Below are 23,980 nucleotides of genomic sequence, written 5' to 3'. Positions count from 1 at the left end.
TCATTTTATCTACCTCAATGTAGGGCCGTGAAGCCAAACGAATACATCCAAGGCCGTTATTTTGCCACGTGGTAACAACGTGGATTGGAATAAGAAACTTGTTTGTACACAGTACATAGGTGAAACAATAATACAATACCATGGACCGCGCACGATAAAGTGGGTCCTATTTTCATATACGTTACTCCCTGGAAGAACAGGGATATATGCATGGCCAATGATTTTTTTATGGGAATATCCTAGGGTTATGATTCATCAATATTTAATCGAAAGATGTTGCAAGGAAAGTATGGAAATTGGATGGTGGTGATTATGTAATGACACAAGCCACTACTATGAGACCGGCATAAGGTTGCGTTTCTCCTCCTTGTTTATCTGGTTTATTTTTAGAATTTCAAGGGCGCTGCTTTAGAGTTTTAGACCGGGAAATATAAAAGGGACGTCGAATAGAGAGATTTGAGTAAACCCAGCTTTCTCACTTTCTCAGCTCGGAAACGGGACACCTACGATCGTTGTCCGCTGTGACGGGACAGATTGGATGGATTTCGGGACCTCGCAGTCCAGCTAGGGCAGAAAAAGGTATGAGTTGTGTTTCCATTCGGTTCATCTTTGTCCGTTCCATTGGCTGTTTTCTTGATCAGTTATGGTTCTATTCAGTGAATTGAAAAGGCCCCCACCAAAGGAGGAGTGTGTTGTAAAGTTACCGACCGAAGAAGAAGAAGGGTTCAGATTGATTCCAGTCCAGAGTTCCAAGAAATTTAGACAAAAGTCAGAAGCTAGATTTCAGGTACGCGTTTTTCTCCTTATTTAATAATATCTCAACGGGGCCTCCACCTTAATATTCTTTCTCTCTCTCTCAACCGAAAAGCATTCTTCATCTGTCTTTCTAAACTGAGATAAGGTGTAGGGGCTGGAGCTCCCCTTCGTTTTCTCGATTTATATGGTGAGGAGTGGATGTGCATTACCCGATTTGTGTAGTAAGGACAGAGGACAACCTATCCTTTGCCTTATAAATGGAGGTTCACATTTAACAAGTTTAGGTTATAATTGCATTACTTTCAGAAATGGAGTTCAACATGTAAGAATAAGTAAAGGGGAGCAAACAATCCTAAACTTGGAAAATCATACCAATACCATTCATGCACGAAGAACAAGAAGTTATGTTGCACCCATGCTATAGTTATCAAGGAGGTTTAAACGTACGTACCTATACCCATCGCAGTAGTGGAAACCCTTGCGGAATGAGTGATGAATCAATGATTGGTCGACTGGTGTGGTTTTCATCAGTTAAATTTTCCTTATTCTTTAGGTTTTTTCAGCTCTTTTGACTCTAATGGGGTAGAGCAAGGAGGGCGACTAGATGATTTAACATATTGGGAACTATAACCTAGGAGCCTTTATATTTTGACCTAATAGGATCCCATTAAGCTTATATGGGCCAAAATGTGGTATCCACTCATTAAGCCCCATACCCTTTTGTTGAAGTCTACGGGTTTTGCTTAAATGAATCACTTGATGTAGTCCACTTACAAGATAGCCCATCAATGCAATTGTTTCACTGAATATGTAAGCCCACTTAACAGAGATTAAAACCTAACAATCTCCTACTTGGGTTACATATGAGAACTGAAACAATTATATTGAAAGAATTCCTTATGTGTACACTTCTTATACTAATTTCTTTAGATTTCTTCTTAGTTTCAATCTGGTCCATCTCCTGTACTAATATGAGACCATGACGGCTTTCGCCACTTATATGTGTGACTAAACCTTTCATGCTCACCATATCAATGCATTCAATGCCATAGATCAAGTATGGATGAGTGGCATGGAAATTACATGCAATGTGATCTCAAAACATGCCTATTTCCAACTGGTTAAACTTTATTCTTTAGAGAGATCAATCAAAATCACAAACATATTCAGAGATGTAGATGATGAAAAGAGTCATAAACTTTATTATGTGTAAATGTAGACATGCAAACATGCCTTAATCCATAGTACATCCAAGAGCAAAAGAAAAGAAAACTCTCACTAAATCAAGGTATCATAAAACATGCCTATACCCATACGAGCAGTGTGCTCATGAAAGACCTTAGGTGGCAATCCCTTGGTCAACGGATCCGCTATCATAGAGTTTGTCCCTATATGCTTTATGCAAATCTGACAACTCTGAATTCTTTCCTTAACAGATAGAAATTTAATATCAATATGTTTCGACTTCACAGAACTTCTGTTGTTGTTGGAATACAGAATTGCAGATTTATTGTCACACAATAACTTTAATGACCTTTCAATGCCATTAACCACTCGCAGCCCCGTGACAAAGTTACGCAGCCATATCCCATGATTGGATGCCTCAAAGCAAGCTATGAACTCTGCTGCCATAGTTGAAGGGGCTATGAACGTTTGTTTGGCACTTTTCCAAGATATAGTTCCTCCAGCTAACATGAAAACATAGCCTGAAGTGGATCGTTTGCTGTCTTGGCATCCCGCAAAATCAGAATCAGAATACCCAATGATCTCCAAACTGTCGGATTTCCTGTAGATTAACATGAAGTCCTTTGTTCTGTGTAAATACCGCATGACCTGTTTGGTTGCTTTCCAATGATCCAGTCCTGGGTTACTCAAATATCTGCCCAACAGTTCCACTATAAATGCTATATCGGGACGGGTACAAACTTGAACATACATCAGACTTCCTATAGCCAAGGCATAGGGAACCTTTTGCATCTCCTTTACTTCAAGGTCTGTTTTGGGGCACTGACTGAGACTGAACTTGTCTCCTTTAGCCACAGGCGTATCACCCGGCGAACAACTTTTCATGCCGAATCTGCTTAGCACCTTTTCGATATAGCCCTTTTGTGACAATCCAAGAACGCCTCGAGAGCGATCTCATAGTATTTGTATGCCTAGCACAAAAGAGGCGTCCCCAAGATCTTTCATCTCAAAATTCTTAGTAAGAAATTTCTTGGTTTCGTGCAGCAAGCTTATATCGTTACTCGCCAGCAGTATGTCATCGACATATAGTACCAGGAAGATAAACCTGATCCCATTAAACTTGTGGTATACACAATCATCTACCACATTTATCTCAAAACCATATGAGGTAATCACTTGATGAAATTTGTGATACCATCGACGAAAAGCTTGTTTGAGACCATAGATGGATTTCTTTAATTTGCAGACCATAGACTTTGAATCTTTGGATTCAAAGTTTTCTGGTTGAACCATATAAATCATTTCATCAATGTCTCCATTGAGAAACGTTGTCTTTACATTCATCTGATGTAGCTCTAAATCAAAATGAGCTACAAGTGTCATTATTGTCCTAAAGGAATCCTTCGAAGAAACTGGAGAAAATGTCTCTTTATAATCAATGCCTTCCCTTTGAGTGAAACCTTTGGCGACTAGACGAGCCTTATATCTTTCCACATTGCCTTTTGAATCCCTTTTGGTTTTAAATATCCATTTGCAACCAATGGGTTTCGAGCCTTCAGGCAACTTGGCAAGATCCCAAATGTCATTGTCTTTCATGGATTTCATCTCCTTAATGGCACTTCTTGAGGTTGTTGAGTTTGCTCTATAGAAGGAACTTCATTGTTGTCTTGAATCGGAATCGCTTCATGAACAGTGTCAGGAATGTTGTCTGATCACTGTCGATAATAATATCAGAAAGAAAAATAAATTTTTCTTCTTGCAAGACAACTGTTTCGTCAAAAGAGACGTTCTTTAATTCTTCCCCTCCAAACTCAACATCTTCAAGAAATCTCGCATTTTCCGTCTCAAAGAAGGAGCGAGTAGTGGGATCATAGAACTTGAACCCTCAAGAACGTTCCGCGTATCCAACAAAGTAACAGCTAAATGTCCTAGAGTCCAATTTCCTTTCGTTGGACCTATAAGGCCTCGCTTCAGCTGGACATCCCCAAATGTGTAGGTGCCTTATGCTGGGCTTTTTCCCAGTCCACAACTCATATGGGGTTTTAGTTACTGCTTTGTTGGGTACTCTGTTAAGGATATACATTGCAGTTTTTAATGCTTCTCCCCAAAGTGATTCAGGTAAAGAATGACTAATCGTGCTCCTTAACATGTCCTTAAGTGTCCTGTTTCGTCTTTTAGCAACACCATTCATGCTGGGTGTACCCGACATGGTGTACTGTGGGACGATACCACATTCCTTTAGGACACTGTAGTTTTTAATGCTTCTCCCCAAAGTGATTCAGGTAAAGAATGACTAATCATGCTCCTTAACATGTCCTTAAGTGTCCTGTTTCGTCTTTTAGCAACACCATTCATGCTGGGTGTACCCGACATGGTGTACTGTGGGACGATACCACATTCCTTTAGGAAGTTAGCAAAGGGTCCTAGACGTTGCTCTCCTGATCCATCATATCTGCCATAGTATTCCCCGCCACGGTCAGATTTGACGGCTTTAATTTTCTTACCAAGTTGAAGTTCAACTTCAGCTTTATAAGACTTGAAAACGTTCAGGGATTGAGACTTCTCACTTATTAAGTATAGGTACCCATACCGTGAATAGTCGTTTATGAACGTAATGAAGTACTGCTGGCCATTCCATACAGGCGTAGGGAATGGCCCACAGATGTCCGTATGTATCAGTTTTAAGACTTCCGTACATCTATTGGCACCTATTTTCTTTGTGTTCGTCAATTTTCCCTTAATACACTCAATACAGACTTGGAAGTCCGTTAAATCAAGGGAATCAAGAATTCCGTCCGACACAAGCCTCTGAATTCTCTGTTTAGAGATGTGGCCTAAGCGCTTATGCCATAAGGAAGCAGCATTCTCGGTTAATTTATGTGTTGCACCTTTAGTACTTGCATGCAGGATTGTATTGTGGGAAGCAATAGTTTCTAACATATAAAGACGATCAATTAAAATACCGGTACCAATAATATTTGAATTTAGAGAAATACTAACTTTATTATTACCAAAACCACAAAAGTAACCAGATTTGTCTAAATAGAAAATAGAAATTAAGTTCCGCTTAAATGACGGAGCTACAAATGTCTCAACTAAATTTAAATAACAACCAGTTTTTAAAATCAATCTAAAATGTCCTATAGCTTCCACAGGAACTTTATTGCCATCGCCTACATAGATGAATCTTTCAGCATCAGTTGGCGGTCGGCTCCAGATGCAACCCCTTCTTTATGCGCCAGGCGGCGTATTTGGGACACTCTTTCTTCATGTGTCCTCCTTTCTTGCAGAAAAAACAGGTAAATCCATCACCTTGCTTCTTCGCCTTTTTCTGCGTGGGTATTCCATTTGCAATATCCTTAGTCCTCTTCTTTTTATTATTCTGAGAGGTTGATGCTAAGTGAGCACTTTCTGTCTTTTCTCTCTGGATTTTTTCTTCTTCTTGCACACATTGAGAAATGAGCTCATTAAGAGTCCATTTCTCTTTTTGAGTATTATAACTCACCTTAAATTGACTGAATTGTGCAGGAAGAGAAATGAGAACTAAATGCACGAGTAAATCATCATTTATCTCTAACTTTAGTGCCTTTAGTTTACCCGCAAGATTTGACATTTCCAGTATGTACTCCCTTATATTTCCTTTTCCCTTGTACCTCATAAAAATTAGAGTAGCTAAAAGGTTGCTAGTCTCCGCTTTCTCATTCTTGGCGAAATACTGTTGTATCGCCACAAGGGATTCCTTAGCATTATTGCTCTCAGAATTAGAGCCTCAAAACGCTTCCGGTATGGAACGTTTCATAATCATCAGACTCATGCGATTAGAGCGATCCCATTTCTCAACTTTGGCTTCATTGGAATTGTCCTCAGCCGGGATGGGTCGCTCCGTGCTTAACGCAAGGTCTAAATCCATGCATCCGAGAACGATTTCCACATTCTCTTTCCAGGTCTTAAAGTTTGTACCATTCAGCATGGGAATGACACTGATTTGAGCAGAAACATTATTTGCAGTTGCTGAAACTGAACAGAGAACAAAAACAACATATAATCAATAATATAAATTACAAAGGCAAGATACCCAGCACAACTTGACATTTAGTGTTTGCACAGAAACATCAAATGTAAATGGTACTCTCAATGCAACAATCAAACATTGATAATAAATCCTGTCAAACAATAGCCTTTCTTTGGACCGACTATTATTCACATGGATAATAGCTTTACAATATCAATATTCATCATCGCATGTGTGTTCACTGCTCGGCCAAACATCAACCTTCCTTTGGGCCGGCCAATGTCCGCATGGACAATGAACACACAAAATCTTTATATTTCAAATCATTGCATGTGTGTTCACTGTCCGGCCAAACATCAGCCTTCCTTTGGGCCGGCCAATGTCCGCACGGACAATGAACACAAAATCTTTATATTTCAAATCATTGCATGTGTGTTCACTGCCCGACCAAACATCAGCCTTCCTTTGGGCTGACCAATGTCCGCATGGACAATGAACACACAAAATCTTTATATTTCAAATCATTGCATGTGTGTTCACTTTTCAGCCAAACATCAACCTTCCTTTGGGTCGACCAATGTTCGCATGGACAATCAACACACAAAATTTTTATATTTCAAATCAAATTAATTTTACACTGCAGAGGCTACTTTGGTAACATGCTGCTTCAATCAATTTAATTTGAAAAGAAAAAAAAAATATTCATCCAAAACTGTATTCATTACATGCATGACAAAGTCAAAAAGGTTCAAGGTTACTTTCAAGCAAAAGGAGAGAAAAACGGACGCATGCAAATTGCTTACATGCATGCAAATCACGATTACAATTTTTTTTTTTTTTTTGAGTCGGTTCTGTAGATGCATCGAATCACTGATGCAAATTCATTCTTGGGTTCTAGAGGCGCATCGCAACACCTTTTTTTTTTTTTTTGGTCGATTGAAACCGAAACCGCATTGAATCATCAATGCGTCTCTGTGTGTCTCTTTTTTTTTTTTTTTGGTTGACTGAAACCAAAACCGCATTGAATCATCAATGCATCTTTTTTTTTTGTCGAAACAGCCTTGCTTCATGGCTGTTCGGCAAGCACACAGCCGAACGACTGTATCCTCAATCGAGATGCAACGACAAAGAAATCGATTTAGAAAAAAAAACGGTAATCCTAATAACCCAACATGATATAAGGCTCTGATACCACTTGTAAGAATAAATAAAGGGGAGCAAACAATCCTAAACTTGCAGAATCATACCAATACCATTCATGTAGGAAGAACAAGAAGCCATGTTGCACCCCAAAGAATATCATGCTGCAGTTATCAAGGAGGTTTAAACGTACATACCTGTATCCATCGTAGTAATGGAAACCCTTGCGGAATGAGTGATGATTCAATGATTGGTCGACTGGTGTGGTTTCCTCAGTTAAATCTTCCTTATTCTTTAGGTTTTCTCAGCTCTTTGACTCTAATGGGGTAGAGCAAGAGGGCGGCTAGATGATTTAACATATTGGGAACCATAACCTAGGAGCCTTTATATTTTGACCTAATAGGATCCCATTAAGCCTATATGGGCCAAAATGTGGTATCCACTCATTAAGCCTCATACCCTTTTGTTGAAGTCTACGGGCTTTGCCTAAATGAATCACTTGATTTAGCCCACTTACAAGATAGCCCATCAAGCAATTGTTTCACTGAATATGTAAGCCCACTTAACAGAGATTAAAACCTAACACAACATCCCTTGAAGAAGAATACAAGTTACAGAGATATTTAACTTCTATTATTTGGATTGCCTTTCTTAGGTAACAACCTTTCGAGTGAGGAGTGAAGTTCTAATCGCAGGAATGTTTCTCACTGTCTCCTCATTCTATCGTTTTTTTCTTCGTTTTTTCGAAAAAGATCAACTCATATAAAATTTCTACCTTTGTTGTTAATTATTTATAATGCTTTTGATTGATACTACATATATGCTGGAAACAAGAATTGCAAATGGAAAAACATTATGTTTTGGATATCCAATTTCATTAGCAATCTCATTATGCTTATGTTATTCAACTTGTTTGCATTGTACTTACCATATTTAAGCCGCACATTGTTTAGGGGGATTCTCAAATTGTTATTTGATTGGATGAGTAGGAAGCTAGGAAGGCCTTGGAGGCCCAGTTATCAGATTAGGCATAGTATCTATTTGTAAGATTGAACCCCCTATTTAAATGGGTTTCAAGATCTGCCAAGTTGATGGCTGACAGCCTTGCTTTGGGTGGGTGGTGACTGATAAAGAATTGTATTTGGGTTCTACATGATTGTCTGTTTATATCTTTTGTATGGGTCTTTTTTTTAATGGTAAATTAACTAAGAAGTTAATTTGGCATGAGTAGAATAATTGAAATACTGGGGAGCTTGTGATAAACCAACATTGTTTGTGTTTTTTTTATGTTTTTTTAGTTGCATTTTGGATTTGTCATCAAATATGATTTCTCAACGATTAACTTATATTTCCTAGGCTTTGTTGCATTTATATTACATATCAAATTAGGTAAGGTGATATAAAACAAATGACGTATGCCTTCATTTATCTAGTGTATTTGAAAGCTTCCAGTTGGATGACTGTTTTCTGCTTTTCCTGTTTTTTCCTTTGTTTGGTGTTTTCTGTCTTACATCCCACAATTTTCTCATTCTTGACAGAGTAAAAGAGCATCTGTATGCTGGAGTTTCTACCAGAAGAGAACATCAAGAAGTGTCTTCTCTAGCAGAATTGGAATAGGAAATTGTTATCCAGGGAAATCTCTGGGAGCTATCAAATTGCTTTATGTGGATACCATCAATCCACAATGCCGGGGTTACCTTTGGTGGCTAGTGAAACTACGTATGCTCTATATTTGAACCTATCTTGTTGTTTTGTGTCATTCTATCAATAATTAAATAACAATATATTTAGTATAGAAATAAGAAGGAATCATGGATAATACACGGTAATAGCAGTAAAAAGTCTGCTATGGTATGAACACTACATGAAAACATCCAATCAACCCTAGCTTTGCAAAATTATTTGCTTAATTGTTAGGCTTCCTGGAGAGCAGAAAGAAATAATATGTTCATTGACTCATTGACTCATTGCTGGTACATCAATGCCTCTGTATTGAAATCTGGTACATCAATGGGAATTGAGAAAACAAGGAAAGCTTCTCCTAATACTCAAAGGAACTGGGGGACTTCTGACAACCTTAGCTTTTGGGGATTGGGAAGATAATAAATCCATAAAGGAATGCTAGACTATCTAATAATAGTCTTGTCACAATTCATGGATGTCAATAAATTTCTTGTTTTCTATTATATGTATTTATTGGTAATTATAAAAAATATATGTATTTTTTGGTCACTTAAATTTGATATTTTGATTTATATTTTGCTTTTGTATAGGATAAAAGGAAAATTCTATAAATTTATGAAACAGTTGTAAGGCCAGTTAATTGTATGTTGCAAAGTGTTGGGCAATTAAGAAACAACATGCTCAAAAAATGAGTTTGGCGGCAATGTATGTAGAGATAGGGACAGTGAGGGTTAATTTTGTAAATTTACTTCGTGCTGTACATATTTCTTTATTTTCTCATTGTGTATTATACATCTTGTATACTAGGGACAGATTTATCCTTTTACTCTTCATTAATATAAATATCTTTCTCTTGGTGTGGTTGATTCACTTAGACACACCACAAATCTGTTTAGTTTCTCTATTTTGAACTGCACCAGTATCAGAGCAGGTTTAGTGTGGGAATTAGTTTGGTGAATGGTGAACCACGGAAGACTAAAAATCGAGTTACTGTTCCCGCGAGGTCTGTGGTTACTATTCAAGTTCGATCCTTTTGCCTTTGATTTCAGACTCTTTTTTCTGGTGTTAGGGTCTTAGGGATTGTTTTGGTCCCTCTTTTTATCTGTTTACACTGGTTCTATTTGGCACCTTGTTCTATTTCAATCAGAACAAGGAAACCTGTTTTTTTCTGGACCTGGACGCCATTCGGATTAGTAAATCTCAGATTTCTCCTCAGTGAGTGATCTGTTTGGGCCAAGAATTTAGATCTTGTGTCGCCCTAGGCTTTTCTTTCAGCATCTAAATTTTGGTGAAGACCCGATCTTTATTTCTAGGGTTTTGATCCCTTCTCTGGTATGATACATTTTGATCCCTTCTCCCCCTGATGCATATTACATGCTTCTCTTTGCAACTAATAGATTCTAGTAGTGTTTTTTTAGCTTGAGAATAAGTGGCAGTTAACCTGTCCAAAATATCCTTGGCTGTTGATAATCATTGGTCCATGGCAATCACTGGCCATAACCATGATATATGTAAAATTAACTTCAGTGTTATTTAAAATATCATTCCACAATCCTCGTTTTTTAAATATTATAAGAGTGGCCAATCCTACTAGAACTAAGAAAAATGGAAAATTACAAAATGTTTTCTATTTGTTTTAGGGAAATTAACTTTCTTGCAAAAAGTTGTAACTTTAGTTTTGGCTGGGTAAAAAGAACAGCAAATGGGTTGGTAGATGTACTAAGAAAACAGGGAGCTGACAGATCCACGTTATTTTGGGCAATGTTGTAATCTGTGATAGTAAAAGAAGGGGGGATGGCAAAGGTGGGCAAGCTGCTTTTCTGTTGAGTTTTTGGGCTACTGCGTAACCAAAACTCTGTTATCTTTCTCAAACATTAATTAATGAACTCATTTTGCTGATAAAAAAAGAAGTTTTCTATTTGCATCACCCTTTTCCTCTACAAGTGGTGTTGTCATATTTTGAAATCTTGCAAGTAGGCAGCCTTCGGTTGGGTTGTTAAAAATCACACCATCATCATCATCCATGCGTTATCCCAACTATATGGGGTCAGCTACATGAATCTTGTTTTGCCAATCCATTCTATTTAATGCCATATACATTGTTAAATTATTGGTGCTGTTGATGGTCTTCTATGCACATAACCAAACCATCTTATTCTACTTTCTCTCATTTTATCACCTATTGGAGCCACTTCTAGCCTAGGTTCTTACGAATGACTTCATACCTGATCCCATTTTTCTGTTTTTTTTTTTTTTTCCCACTCATCCATCTTAGTATTTGCATTTTTTCCACACTCATTTTTTTTAAGATATTGTTTCTTGACTGCCCAACACTCTACTCCAGACAGCATAGCCAGCCTTACCTTTTTTTTTTTTTTTTTTTTTTTTTTTAAATTTAAGTGCTATTCACCAATCACATGAGTCCAGATGCACCCTTCCATTTTGCCCATCCTACTTTAACTCTTTGGGTGACATCCTCCTCAGTCTCTCCCTTGATATGAATTATTGAACCAAGGTACATGGTCATATTGAGTTATCTCTTGGTCTCCAATCCTAAGTGTATCCTGATTTACACTCCTATTATGTCAACAATTAAATCCATGTAGAATTTGGTGTCAAGGCATACTTTAATTTATCTTCATTGTAGTTATCTGGCGTGTATATAAAGAGCCTTTATATTGTTATAAACTGCAAGGTGATGATCATTATTCAACTGTTCTAATTGAACAACAATGATGATTATTCAACTGTCTTAGTTGAGCTGGAATGTTGTTTTGCAATATACAGGTATACGGCTATTCTTTATTTTTTACCTTACTGTCATCAGTTCTTGGTGATTATCTTGTCTGTTCATTTCTTGGGGACAGTTAGTAGCTGTACTTTTGTGTATCATGGTTAATAATAAACATTTTCTGGTTATATAAGCATAGGGGCTGTTTCATAACAGCTGAAATGAATGATTTTTTTTTTGTCTTTTAGTGGCTAAGTTTTTAAGGGGGTTGTGCGCTCCTTAATGACCAAAGCTGAAGTTGGGTCAATTTCTATTTCCTTGAATATTTTATTTAAATTTATATCCACTTAAAGAGAAAGCAATAGGTCATTTAGTTAGCCAATTTAATTGTTATCAGCTGGCTCCTTATCTTGCTTACAATATGAAAATTAGTGTTTGCATTAGAAGCATTAGCATCTTATTCTTGTGTGCGGCACAGGAATCCTGGGTGCAATTGCAGCCATTCTAGGTCTTTTGATCAGATGTGCTGCCAAGATGCTTGGGCCCATTTGTCTGCAGAAGAGGCAATTACAGCTGAAGAAAGTCTGTCAGTTTATTGCAAACCTGTTGAACTCTATAATATTCTCCAGCGCCGTGCTTTACGAAATGTAAGGTTTCTTTCTTTCTTTCTTTTCTCTCTCTCTCTCTTTTTTTTTTTTTTTTTTGATAAGCATGTATGGTTTCTTTTATGAGATCAATAAATTATGCAATTCTTCTATACCCAAAGACTAAGTCATGCTAAGGATAGAGTTCGAAGGTGGGATTTGTATTGGGGGATTACTCTTTGGGGATAGTTAGTAGTTGGTAGTCATTTGTTTTTGTTGTTTACTTCCCTCTGCTTCTCATACATCTTTGAGGTTCTTGGCCCTTTCTTTGGATTTTTGGGATTTTGATTGCACTTTTCCTCTTTGTACTCTTTTGATGAAGTCATTTTCTATTGATAAAAAAACTTGTGTCCTTGTGTGAATCTAATATGACATTTTTTCTTTTTTTATGCAGCCATCCTTTCTTCAAAGATGCTTGCACTACAGAATACAAGCAAAGCACAAAAGGAGGTATTGAGATTTCTAATCAATAAATTTTGCTTTCATAGTTGGAAGTAAATTTGTGCAATTATCAAGGTTTAAAAAGTCAATGTTGGTGGAAATATTGTGAAATATGCAATATAGAATGCTATTTCATATAATGATAAAGATGCTTGTTATACCCTTTTAAATTAAGATCTTGTTCCAAATCATCAAAATTACATGGTAGGGTGAGTTAAAGCAAAATCCAAACTCAGGAATTGTAAATGATTCTAATAGATCAGCCAAATAATTTATTATACAACAGAAACTAAGATTTAACTTCATGTTTCAAAATAATTTCAAGCTTACTCAAAGTGGTAATCATCTCCATTAAGTGGGCAACAACATTGGTATTCCACACATCTAAAATATTGTCTATGACCCTAACTCATACAGAGATACAGAGATAGGGGCCTCTTGTGGGAGGAATTAGCTGTAATTAAGGGTCTGTGGGAGGGACCTTGGTGTCTGGGGGGAGACTTCAATGTTATAAGGTTTACAAATGAAACAAATAATCCAAACCAAGCCATAACCACAAGCATGAGAATTAAAAGAACACATGTAATTGCTGAATTTTGAAATTGGTGGGCAAGTTGGTTTCGTGGCTGTCTGTGACTGCTGAACTTAGAAATGTAATGTATCAGATGTGTTATTTTCTGTTTCTTGATGGCACATGTAATTGCTGTTTTAGATCAGTCAGCCATTTCTGGGACTGATCTCAGCCTCCTGTGTGTATCTTTTTCTTAATAAATATTACTTTACCTTTTCCAAAAAAAAAAACCACAAGCATGAGAAAATTCAATACCCTAGTGAAATCCTTAGAATTAAAAGAACACCCCTATTAAATGCTTCTTTTACTTGGTCCAACTTTTGTGAAAACCAAATGTGCTCTAAGCTAGATAGATTCCTTTTCTCAGTAGACTGGGAGGAGATTTGGGTAAATTTAGTTCTGAAAGCTTTACCTAGGGTAACCTTTGATCATTTCCCTTTATGCCTTAATCAGGGGACTCTTCTTAGGGGCCCTGCACCCTTCAGATTTGAAAATATGTGGATGTAGACCCCGAAGTTCATTGAACAAATAAAAGGTTGGTGGAAGGAAAGTGGAACCGATGTGAGACATAAAGGGGTGAGATTTACAAAGAAATTGAAGAGATTGAAAGAAAGGATCAAAGAATGGAATACAAAAGAATTTGGGAGGCTAGAAGATTCAAAAGAGAGAATTGCTAAAAGAGAGGAGCTAGACCAAAAGGAGGTCAGAAGGGAGATTAGTGTGGAGGAAAGATCAGAAAGGTGGAACCTAAAATTGGAATTAGAAGGTATCTTAAGAAAGGAAGAACTCTCTTGGAGACAAAAATCAAGCTGTAAATGGCTGATTGGAAGGAGACGGTACAACAAATGGAAGAAGGAAAAATCTGATCTCTATCATTTAGGTTGATGGACGAGTGATAGATAGGGAGGAAATTATCAAGAATTTTGTGGACTATTTCAAATCAATCTTTGCCACTATAGGAAATAGACACTTTTAGTTGCAGGGTTTGGATTGGAACAGAGTACCTAAAACACAAGCAAGCTTTTTAGAAAGGAATTTCACTGTGGAAGAGGCTTGTGAGGCAGTTTTCTCAATGGAAAAATCCAAAGCTTTGGGCCTTGATGGCTTTTCGATGACTTTTTATCAGAATTGTTGGGAGATAATAAAAGATGATTTGATGGAGGTGCTTTTTGAATTTCACTAGAAATTAAGAATCTTACTAAGAGCAAATGCTACATTTCTTGCCCTAGCGCCCAAGGAGAAAGGCTAAAACTCCAAAAGACTACAGGTCTATAAGTCTCATAGGTAGCCTTTATAAGATCATTTCCCTATTCTTGTTTACCTTTGTTGCTGAAGTTCTAAGCAAACTGATATCAAGGCTGATCTAGAGAATTTTATTAGAGATTGGAGGATTGGAAGGAACGAAATTGTTGTTACCCACTTGCAATTTGCAAATGACATAATCATTTTCTGTGAGAACTGTGATGAATCTAGTGCGAGGAACTTGAAAGCTTTGGTAGATGGGTTCCAAAGGATCTCAATGTTGAAAGTAAATTGGGTTAAGAGTTGTGTGGCATGAATTAACCGGGAAGAGCAAGATGTTCAACTAGTGGCAAGAGTACAGGGTTGTGAGGTTATAAGCTGGCCTCTAAAATGTCTTGGTATGCCCTTAGGGGGTAAGCCGAGATCAGAAAGTTTTTGGAAACTGATGGTAGAAAGATTTGCAAAAATTAGCTTCGTGAAAAAGAAACTATATATCCTTGGGAGGAAGAGCGACCTTGATATTGATCAAAAAAAAAAAAAAAGAGCAACCTTGATCAAATCCACTTTAACCAACATGCCTACCTACTACCTATCCACCTTTAGAATATCAGGTAAAATAGCAAGGCAACTAGAAAAGTGTATGAGGGACATCTTGTGGGAACTAGGTGAAGGAAAAAAAGACCACTTGATCATATGGGAGCAGGTGTGCAAACCAAAAGAATTGGGAGGCCTTGGCATAGGAAATCTGATTATAAGAAATATGACCCTCCTGGCTTTGGAGATTTCCTCTAGAAGGAGATAGGTTGTGGCCATAGTTTTCAAGGCGCCAAGGTGAGGCTAGACTATAGGGGGGTGGGGCACCTTGTTGCCTAGTCTCCTAGGCAATGGATTTTTTTTTTTTTTTTAAAGTAAAAACCACATATCCTAGGGTAGTTCCATAGGTTCCATAACCATCTTTCCTTAATAACTATCCATAATTTTCTTACTTCATGTTTAAGTCTAGAAAATCAACATATTTATGAGAAGAAAAAGAAGGAAAAGAACATTAAAAAAACATAGGGGCTGAACCCCTATTTTTGTTATAGGAAAAGAAAGAAGATGTTTGTGTTGATTATACCCTAACAAATAAGAAAATAATAAAAATAAATTAGTTTATAAACACAAAAGGTGAATTTTTTTTTTTTGTTTAGTAATGTCTATTTTATAATTATAATCTCAAAAAAATAACAATATAAAAGTATTTTATAAGACAATACACAAAACTACTTGGTGATTAGGTGAGGCGAGCTTCCAAGGGCGCCTTGACAACTATGGTTGTGGCATAGGGTCATTGGAAGCATTCATGGTGTGGTGGACAATGGCTGGGACACAAAGTTGGCACTACAAACTTCATCAAAACCCCCTTGGAAAGCAATAGTGGAGGTCTTGCCAACCTTTCTCAATTTCACTCAGTTTGATGTGGGCTGTGGGAAGAGAGTCTTATTTTGGGAGGATCTTTGGATTGGGATCAACCCCTCAAATTGCAATTTCCCACACTCTACTCTTTGTCCAATTACAAGGCTGAACCTGTTTCTAAATTTGGTCTACCCTTGGCAAATGGGTTGAATCGGGATTTTGGGTTTAGAAGAGGCCTGAGGTATAGTGAGTGTGACTCCCTTATTCTCCTGCTAACAAAACCGGAAAAAGTCTTTCTTGATCAAAACATTTTAGATGGCAGAGTTTGGTTTCCCTTGCCTGATGGCCTATTCACTTGTGCTTCTTTTTTTAACCTTCTTGTCCTATCCCTCCTAATGTACAAGCTTTGTGTTGGAACATTTTTCTTGGAAAGATCAATACTTGTGACTTGCTACAAAAAAGAAGGCCAAATAAGTGCCTATCTCCTCACATGTGTTTCCTTTGCAAGGATAGTGGTGAGACTCTTCCTCATTTTTTGTATCTTGTATATGGGAATTCTTTTGCTCTCTCCTTTTGGTTGCAGATGGGTTCCCCCACAGATTGTGGTAGATTTGTTCAACTCTAGCTTCTTGAGGCAACAGAAAAAGAGAGGAAGTATTATGTGGAGGGTAGTAAGATGAACAGTGGTATGGACCTTTTGGGAAAAAATCAAAGGATCTTCAGCGAGAGGAGTAAGTCTAATTTGGAACTGATTGAAGTCATAACAGTACAACACACTGGATAAAGACTTTGGACCTTTTCCGAGAGTTCTCAACTACTGATATAATTAGGGCTTGGACTGAAATAACACAAACAAATAGACATGTAGAAAATGTATGGGTGGAATGGAGGCCCCCATCTCTTAACAAACTGAAATTGAACTTTGATGGCAGCTCGTTGGGTTATCCGGGAAGAGCAGGCATAGGGGGTGTATTCAGAAGCAACCAAGGAGAGGTAGTGGCCTTGTATTCGGGACCAATTGGCATTGGAGACTTGGTTCAGGCTGAAATATTGGCTTGGCTACATGGAATGAGAAGTGAAGTGCAGCTTGAAATTAGGAAATTGGAATTTGAAGGAGACTTATAACTAGTCATCAATTAGACCAAGAAAATCACTTCAACCCCTTCGAAATACAGACATGCCTTCAGGGAAAGCGGTACCCTAGCAAAGATGTTTAATTCTACCTTCAGCTGGAGAAGGACTGCCAATGGGATGACAAGCCTCTCTTGTTTTGGACAAAGTTATATTATGATGTAATTTGGGGTGGGAAATTCCTTTAATGATGAGTTAAACTCTGGCAGATGCTCTAGCTAAATCTGGGGTGGGGAGGGACTTTTGTATATTGATATCGAGCTTCCTCTTTAAATGGCTGGGGAGGCTTTTTTGCTTTTTGTTTCCTTTTTGAGTGGTTCTGGTGAGATGTATTTCTTATACATCCTGTATATCTTCCCTCTTTTTGTTAATGAAAGTTACCTTTTTCTCAAAAAAAAAAAAACTTTTAATGACTGTACTAAATTCATGAATTTTTAATGAAATCTTTGTACTGATAAAAACAACTTATGTTATAATAGTATCTCCTGTACACCACATAGCACCAGTGGCTTTCATTAGGGAATATGTCAATTCTGGTAATATTTCGTGTTGGTACCCATGGAATTGGAAATATCTTGTGGAAATATTAGGAAATTTATGGACCTTTTAAACTATGGCAATAGTTATGCTTGAATGTTTTTTGGCTGATACATGTTTCATATTTAATTTTTCTACATATATGTTGAGTTGTAGGAATTATAGGGATATTTGGAAATCTAGTACTTTTAAAATTATTTTTTCATGCATAATGTGCTTCACTGCCCATTTTACATTGTAAATGACAGTGAAATATGGATTTCTTGACCATTTAAGGATTGGTGCTAAGAACCATATTGTAGTTACTTTATTAGTTTTATCTTTGAATATGAAAGTCTTAACATCTGATAGGGACAAGTTAGAACAAAAACATGAGATTCAACTTTTTATCGATCAAGGATGGGTTTGCTACAGTTTAATTGGTCTGAACCCTTTTTCTCTGTTCCTTTTTGTCTTAATGGTGGAGGTAATAAGTGCCATAATTAGATTGAATGGGCAAATGGAGTTTATTAAGGGGTTTAATGCGTTTGAAGAAAGTCCATATATCAGACTATCACACATTTAAAATATATTGATGATGCTTCGGTGTTTATCAAGTCATTGGTGCAGGTGGCATTGAATCTTAGATGAATACTTAAGAAGGTTGAAGGATTATCAGGATTGAAAGTTAATATGAATAAAAGTGTTATGATAAAGGTAGGCAAAATGGGAGATTTCTTGGAATGTGCAAGGGCTTTAGGTTGTTGAGTTTGGCAATTTTCCTTTTACCAATTTGTGTCTCCTAATTGGTGTGAAGGCATTAACTACTTCTATATGGGAATCTAGTGGTGGAGAAACCAATTGACTCACCAATTGAACCAATTGACTCAACAATTGACTCACCAAAGATACTGGCGAGCTAGGGGTGAAACCAATTGACTCACCAATTGAACCTAACCATCAGCTGGGAGACAGTCAGGGGAAGTTCGTGAAAGATGTGAAGAAGTTTCAGAGACTTGTAGGGAGACTCTTGTATTTGTCTATGACTAGGCTAGATAGTGCTTATGTAGTGGGTGTCCTTAGCCAGTTCATGCACAATCCTAGGACAACTCACTTTGAAGCTGCAGAGAGGGTCCTTAGATACCTCAAGAAGTTTCCTAGAGCTGGTTTGTTGTTCCAAAAACATGGACATTTAAAGGTGGAAGTATATATTGATGCTGATTGGGCAGGGGCAGTTGATGACCGTAAGTCTACCAACGGGTATTGTGCCTTTGTAGGAGGAAATTTGGTCACATGGAGAAGTAAGAAGCAAAGTGTGGTGGCTAGATCCAGTGCTGAAGCAGAATACAGAGCCATGTCTCATGGGGTTGCCAAAATCCTGTGGATAAGAAACCTGTTAGGTGAACTGGGTTTTGCAGTTAGTAACCCTATGTCACTCTATTGTGATAATAAAGCTGCTATCAACATTGCAGCTAATCCAGTCCTCCATGATAGGACGAAACACATTGAAGTGGACAAGCATTTTATTAGAGAGAAACTTGTGAATGGAGAAGTATGCGCTCCATATGTCAGCTCAGAAGAACAACTTGCAGACATCTTCACCAAGGGTCTTCATCATGTGTGGCATAATGATTTGTGTGACAAGTTGGGCATGATTGACATCTATGCTCCAACTTGAGGGGGAGTGTTGAAATAGTTTATTTTATTTCTTGTCTTTTAGTCTTGTCTTAGTAGGGTCTGTTTGGTTGATTAATGTCTTTTTTATTTTTCTGATTATTGTACTTCACTTATAGAGGGGCACAAGGGTCTTTTCCCCTTTTATTTTAGTCGCCCTGTATATACTAATAGAATCTGGTGCCGCCAACACTGTTCCATTGCCAATCTCTTCTCTTCTCTTCCTCTTATTTCTGGCTGGCCACACTGTCAAGACTCACAAACATTTGATTGAAAGGAAAGTGAGGAACATAAAGAATAGATGATAAAGAAAGTTGAGATGTTGGGTTAACATATCCTATTCTAGATACTGGAGATTTACATCCATTAGCAAGAGTAATATATTGGTTAGTAGAAGGCAAAGGAGTTAACTGAGAAAAAAGTAGATGAAGTACCTAACATGTGATTGGTAGCTCCTGAGCCAATGATCCATGGAGATGATGGGGTAGAAAGAAGACAAGTGGAGCCAATACCTGATGTCTAGGCAAGAGTAGCAGTGGAGGAATACGAGTCTGCAACCAATCGATTGTACTCTTCCTGAGAAATAGTCATTGTCTCCCCTTCTAGCTGATTGTTTGTAGCAACCATCAATTGTTGGGATTGTGAAGTATCATCCAGATAGGTGCCCTGGTTGGCATAACTTCTTGGCTTCTTCAACAAAAGACAATATTCCACAGTATGCCCACGATGGCAATGTGAGCAAAACTGAACTCCATACAGTAGCCAATTGTATGTCTCTAACCCGCAATGAGTCCAAAATCTAACACTACCATTCTTGCCTCATCCACGGCCACCTCTACTACCGTCATCACCTCTACCAGCAAGTACCACGGCCACCATTTCCACATCCTCCTCCATAAGTACCATGAGCTTGTCCACTGCTTCCAGATACAACTAGTGCTGCTCAATTAGATGATTGGGTGGATTCAGACAGCTTGGACCTCTGAAGTCTAGAAAACACATCCTCCAAGTCAGGTAACTTTGGATTGCCCAAAATTTGAGCTCTCACTGCTCATACTCAGGTTTGATTCCTAAAAGAAACTTAGCTACATATAGTTTTTTTCTCTGCTTCTCCATAACTGTAACATCACTAGTGACAGGTTGGTAGATATTAAGTTCTTCACAAAGACTAACCATATCTAAATAATAGTCCTCAAGAGATTTATCTCCTTGCTGTAGGTTAAAAAATGATTGAAACAACTGATATATCCGAGTAATATTATTACTACCTGAATACATCCTCTTCACTTGTTCCCAAATCTGTTTTGAAGTATCAATGAAGATAAGAGTGCTGCTGATCTTGGTTTCCATGGAATTCCACAACCAAGTTTTGATTTGTTTACTTGGAATTATCAGTCCCGGGTTTCCTATCGGTAAGATATTTCAATTTCCCAACTGTCAACTGCTGTTAATGATACTTCTATGAATTTTGCCCAAACAGCATAGTTTGTACTTTGCACTTCCATTCAACTTGATAGTAGTCAACATAAAAGGCTGTGGGAACTAGAGTACTAGATTTAACCTCCATTCTATCTCACTATCTTATGAAAAGATGGAATATCCACCGACTTTTACCACCCTAATCACTCTCACAGATCACAAATCACCTATCACGTCACAATTGAACACTTCACATCATCAATCATCTTTCTAAATCATCACAGAACCATTCACCACTTCAAAACACATCACTTCATAGCATTCCCTCTTAGTTTTGATCCACTTGAGGGATACACATGTCACAGTTCACCTGTCACAGCAGTTGTGATGGTTAAAATCATCACTAGTCACCAAGAAAACCCTCTAAATCTGGTTCGATCACCAAAGGGCCTCCTAAATCTGGTTCGATCCCCTGTAACGGTGGGTAACAGCCACTCAAGAGTGACCCTAGATAGATCGGTTGTAAGAAGAAGCCCTAGCAAATTTCCTTCATGTCACCTGCTCTAATACCATGTGAAATATGGTATTATAGATGCTCTAAGCAATAGTGATTTAAAAGGCGCGCCTAGGTGCACAGGCGAAGCGCATTTTGGGGTATGTGCCTTACTCAGGTCCTAGGCGCAGGTGCGCCTGATGCGCCTTGTGCCTCAGCCCAGGCGTCTGCCTTATTAATATTTTTTTGAGTCTAATGGCTGGGCTGGGGGCTCCACCACCGGACCCCCGACCACGCCCCTCCGAGAACCCCCTATTTGCTAATGTTCTTCATTCATTCATTGCAATAAAATATCTTCTTAAAAGGCAATTAAAGTTAAAAAATCATCATCTTTCATGTGAGAAATAAGAATTTCAAACCCTAACATAGACTTGTTTGGCCTTGCCTTGAGGGGTGTGGTACAAAGGTGACTCATAGAATCAAGAATGCAATATGTTTTACATCACATTAGCTACTTGAAGCAATGCAATTAAGGAAAAAAAGAGATTGTGGGTTTTACATGCTTGAAAATGCTTTATATGTGTTTGCTTTTATTTTAAATTTTCATCACATGTTATATTTATGTATTTTAATTTTAGATAATTGGTTTTTTAAAACATTTATTTTAAAATTTTAATTTATATTTTTTATTAACATTATGTTTAATATTTTTTGAATTTTTTAATTTTTTTGGCATTTTGTTGAATTTTCTGACTTTTTTTTTTATTTTTTAGTTTTTTTTTGTAGTTTTGCGCCTTTCTTAAAAAGAGGTGCGCCTCACCTTGCGCGTTGCGCCTCAGGTGCAAATTGGCCCTTGCGCCTTTTTTGTGCCTTGCGCTTTCAAAACACTGGTAAGCAACTAGAAGGGCTGTAAAAGGAAAGGAAGAAATAGATAAGAGAAGGGAGAAGAGGTAGAGAAGAGAAAACCACCAAACTGTTCAAAGAGAGATTAGAATGTCATAATTGCCTCTTAGCAGTCGGCCTAGCTTTATATTAATCTTTAAATAGGTACAAAATTACAACTATGCCCTTAGTTATGAAAACAATGGACTAGAGTGTCCTTATTATAAGATAAAAAAAACACTTAGCTACCCTGGTATCCATATACACCCAAAGTAGTGCTCTTTCAACACCCTGGAGTCCCATCCCAACCCAATCACCCCATATTTACATGACACCACCCTCCTCCAATGAGCTTTCCTCTCAGAACCAAATCTTCATAGCCATTTCCCTAGAAGAGCTTTATTGAAGTGCTTCAATTTTCTGATTCCCATACCTGCATCTTTCTTCTCCCTGTAGACCAGTCCCATTTTACTAAGTGAAATCATAAGAACTCCCTTTGCATTTTTTCAATTGAGATTATCACAAAAGCTGGGGCTTTTAATAATGAGAGGTAATACAACAATAGATTAGACAACACACTCTTAATAAGAGTTATCCTTCAAGTGAAAGATACCTCCCCTTCCAACATGCCAATCTTTGATCAATTTTGTCAAGAACCGGTTGCCAACTTAAAGAGGCTGAAACTTTTTCCCTAACGGGGAGACCCAAGTAAATAAAAGGGAACTCCCCCACTATGAAATCCAAGGTCACTACACACTCTTCCAAAAGAGACTCAAAGATATCTCCCACCCCAATCATCACACTTTTCTTCAAGTTGATCTTTTGTCTTGCACCATTTCAAAGAACCTAGGATCACTCATAAGTTCAGCACTTGCACAGTTGAAGCATCCAGAAATACTGAAATGTCATCAACAAACTGGAGATGAGTAATGGGAATTCCATTTCTTCCTGCTTTAAATCCTTCAAACATCCCATCTTCTACTCCTTTACATAATAAACCAACTTAAAACTCCTGTCACCAAAACAAACAACAAAGGAGACAGAATCTCTTTGTTTTAGACCCCTTGAAGCTTGAAAGAAAGGTGTGGATATTCCATTAACAAGGATTGAGAAAGAAACATAGGAGATGCAACCAAACATCCAACTTCTTTACCTTTCCCCAAAACCCATTCTAGCCCAAGACTTCTTCCAAGACCCCTCTCTTCATGGTCATAAGCCTTCTAAGTGTTAAGCTTGCAGATCAAACCTTCCTGGCTGCTTTTTAATCTTGAATCAACACATTCACTTGCAACCATTACTCCATCTAGAATTTGTCTACCTTCCACAAATGCCATTTGGGTTGGGCCCGCAATTTCATACAAAACTGATTTAGTCTTCTAGACAGCACCTTAGCTGTAATTTTGTAAGGACTTGAAATCAGACTGATTGTTCTAAAGTCTTTTACCCTAGAAGCAGCCTCCACTTTCGGAATTAATGAAATGAAAGTTGCATTAGCACTCCTCTGAATTAACTTTTCCTGTAGAGTTCATTCAACACCTGTATTACATCCTCTTTTAGGATATACCAACGATTCTTGAAGAAAAATAGATTAAAACCATCAGGGCTTGGGGCCTTATCACCCTTTAAGATACTTACTGCTTCCCAAACTTCCATCTCATCAAATTCTCTCTCCAACCAATCTCTTAAACCCTCCCCAATTCTTCCAAGTTCTAAATCTCCCAAGAAAACCTTTCTATTTGAGGCTGCCTTATACAAATTAATGTAGGGATTCTTGATTTCATCCCCCAATTCTCTTAGGTCTTCAATGACTTTGGTGATGTTTGGTACCGTTTACGTTTATTCAGTAAACGTTTATTGATGGTGCCACATAGGTGCCATCTCAGCATTTTCTCTCTCTTGCTCTTCTGCATACATCGAAAATGTAAAAAGTGAACTTTGGTTTGTGTGCATGCCAGCCGTTTGTAGAAGTTATTTTTTGAAGCTTCCACAAACGGCCAGGCGTTTATTCACTGTTACGCTGAAGTGGCATCTAATGGTGCCTAGTGGCACCCAGTTGTCATAAACG

The 23,980-nt window shown here is 37.8% G+C and overlaps 1 protein-coding gene and 1 pseudogene across 13 annotated transcripts in view; one reads left to right on the top strand and one right to left on the bottom strand.

Annotated features, from left to right (window-relative positions):
• The first annotated feature begins 271 nt into the window (after positions 1-271).
• LOC104598418 (polycomb group protein EMBRYONIC FLOWER 2-like) overlaps positions 272-23,980 on the top strand; it is a 56,750-nt gene continuing 33,041 nt past the window's right edge. The window contains exons 1-6 of one of the 13 annotated variants that reach the window (XM_088889923.1): positions 272-579; positions 658-787; positions 5,088-5,240; positions 8,632-8,812; positions 11,986-12,154; positions 12,546-12,601. In XM_088889923.1, the coding sequence (XP_088746049.1) occupies positions 5,175-5,240; positions 8,632-8,812; positions 11,986-12,154; positions 12,546-12,601 (472 nt within the window). In that variant the 5' untranslated portion in view covers positions 272-579; positions 658-787; positions 5,088-5,174. Of the gene's footprint in view, positions 580-657; positions 788-5,087; positions 5,241-8,631; positions 8,813-9,636; positions 9,780-9,799; positions 10,109-11,985; positions 12,155-12,545; positions 12,602-20,431; positions 20,534-23,980 lie in introns of those variants that run through there. The other 12 variants (XM_010260462.3, XM_088889919.1, XM_088889918.1 and 9 more) reach the window with 12 other exon arrangements.
• Positions 2,035-2,826, bottom strand: LOC148790724 (secreted RxLR effector protein 161 pseudogene; annotated as a pseudogene).

Source organism: Nelumbo nucifera, chromosome 6 (genome assembly GCF_055504915.1).
Source record: "Nelumbo nucifera cultivar China Antique chromosome 6, China Antique-T2T, whole genome shotgun sequence".
Classification (NCBI taxonomy): Eukaryota; Viridiplantae; Streptophyta; class Magnoliopsida; order Proteales; family Nelumbonaceae; genus Nelumbo; species Nelumbo nucifera.
Note: the sequence above shows the minus strand (reverse complement) of the source record. Positions and strands in the feature narration are given on the sequence as shown.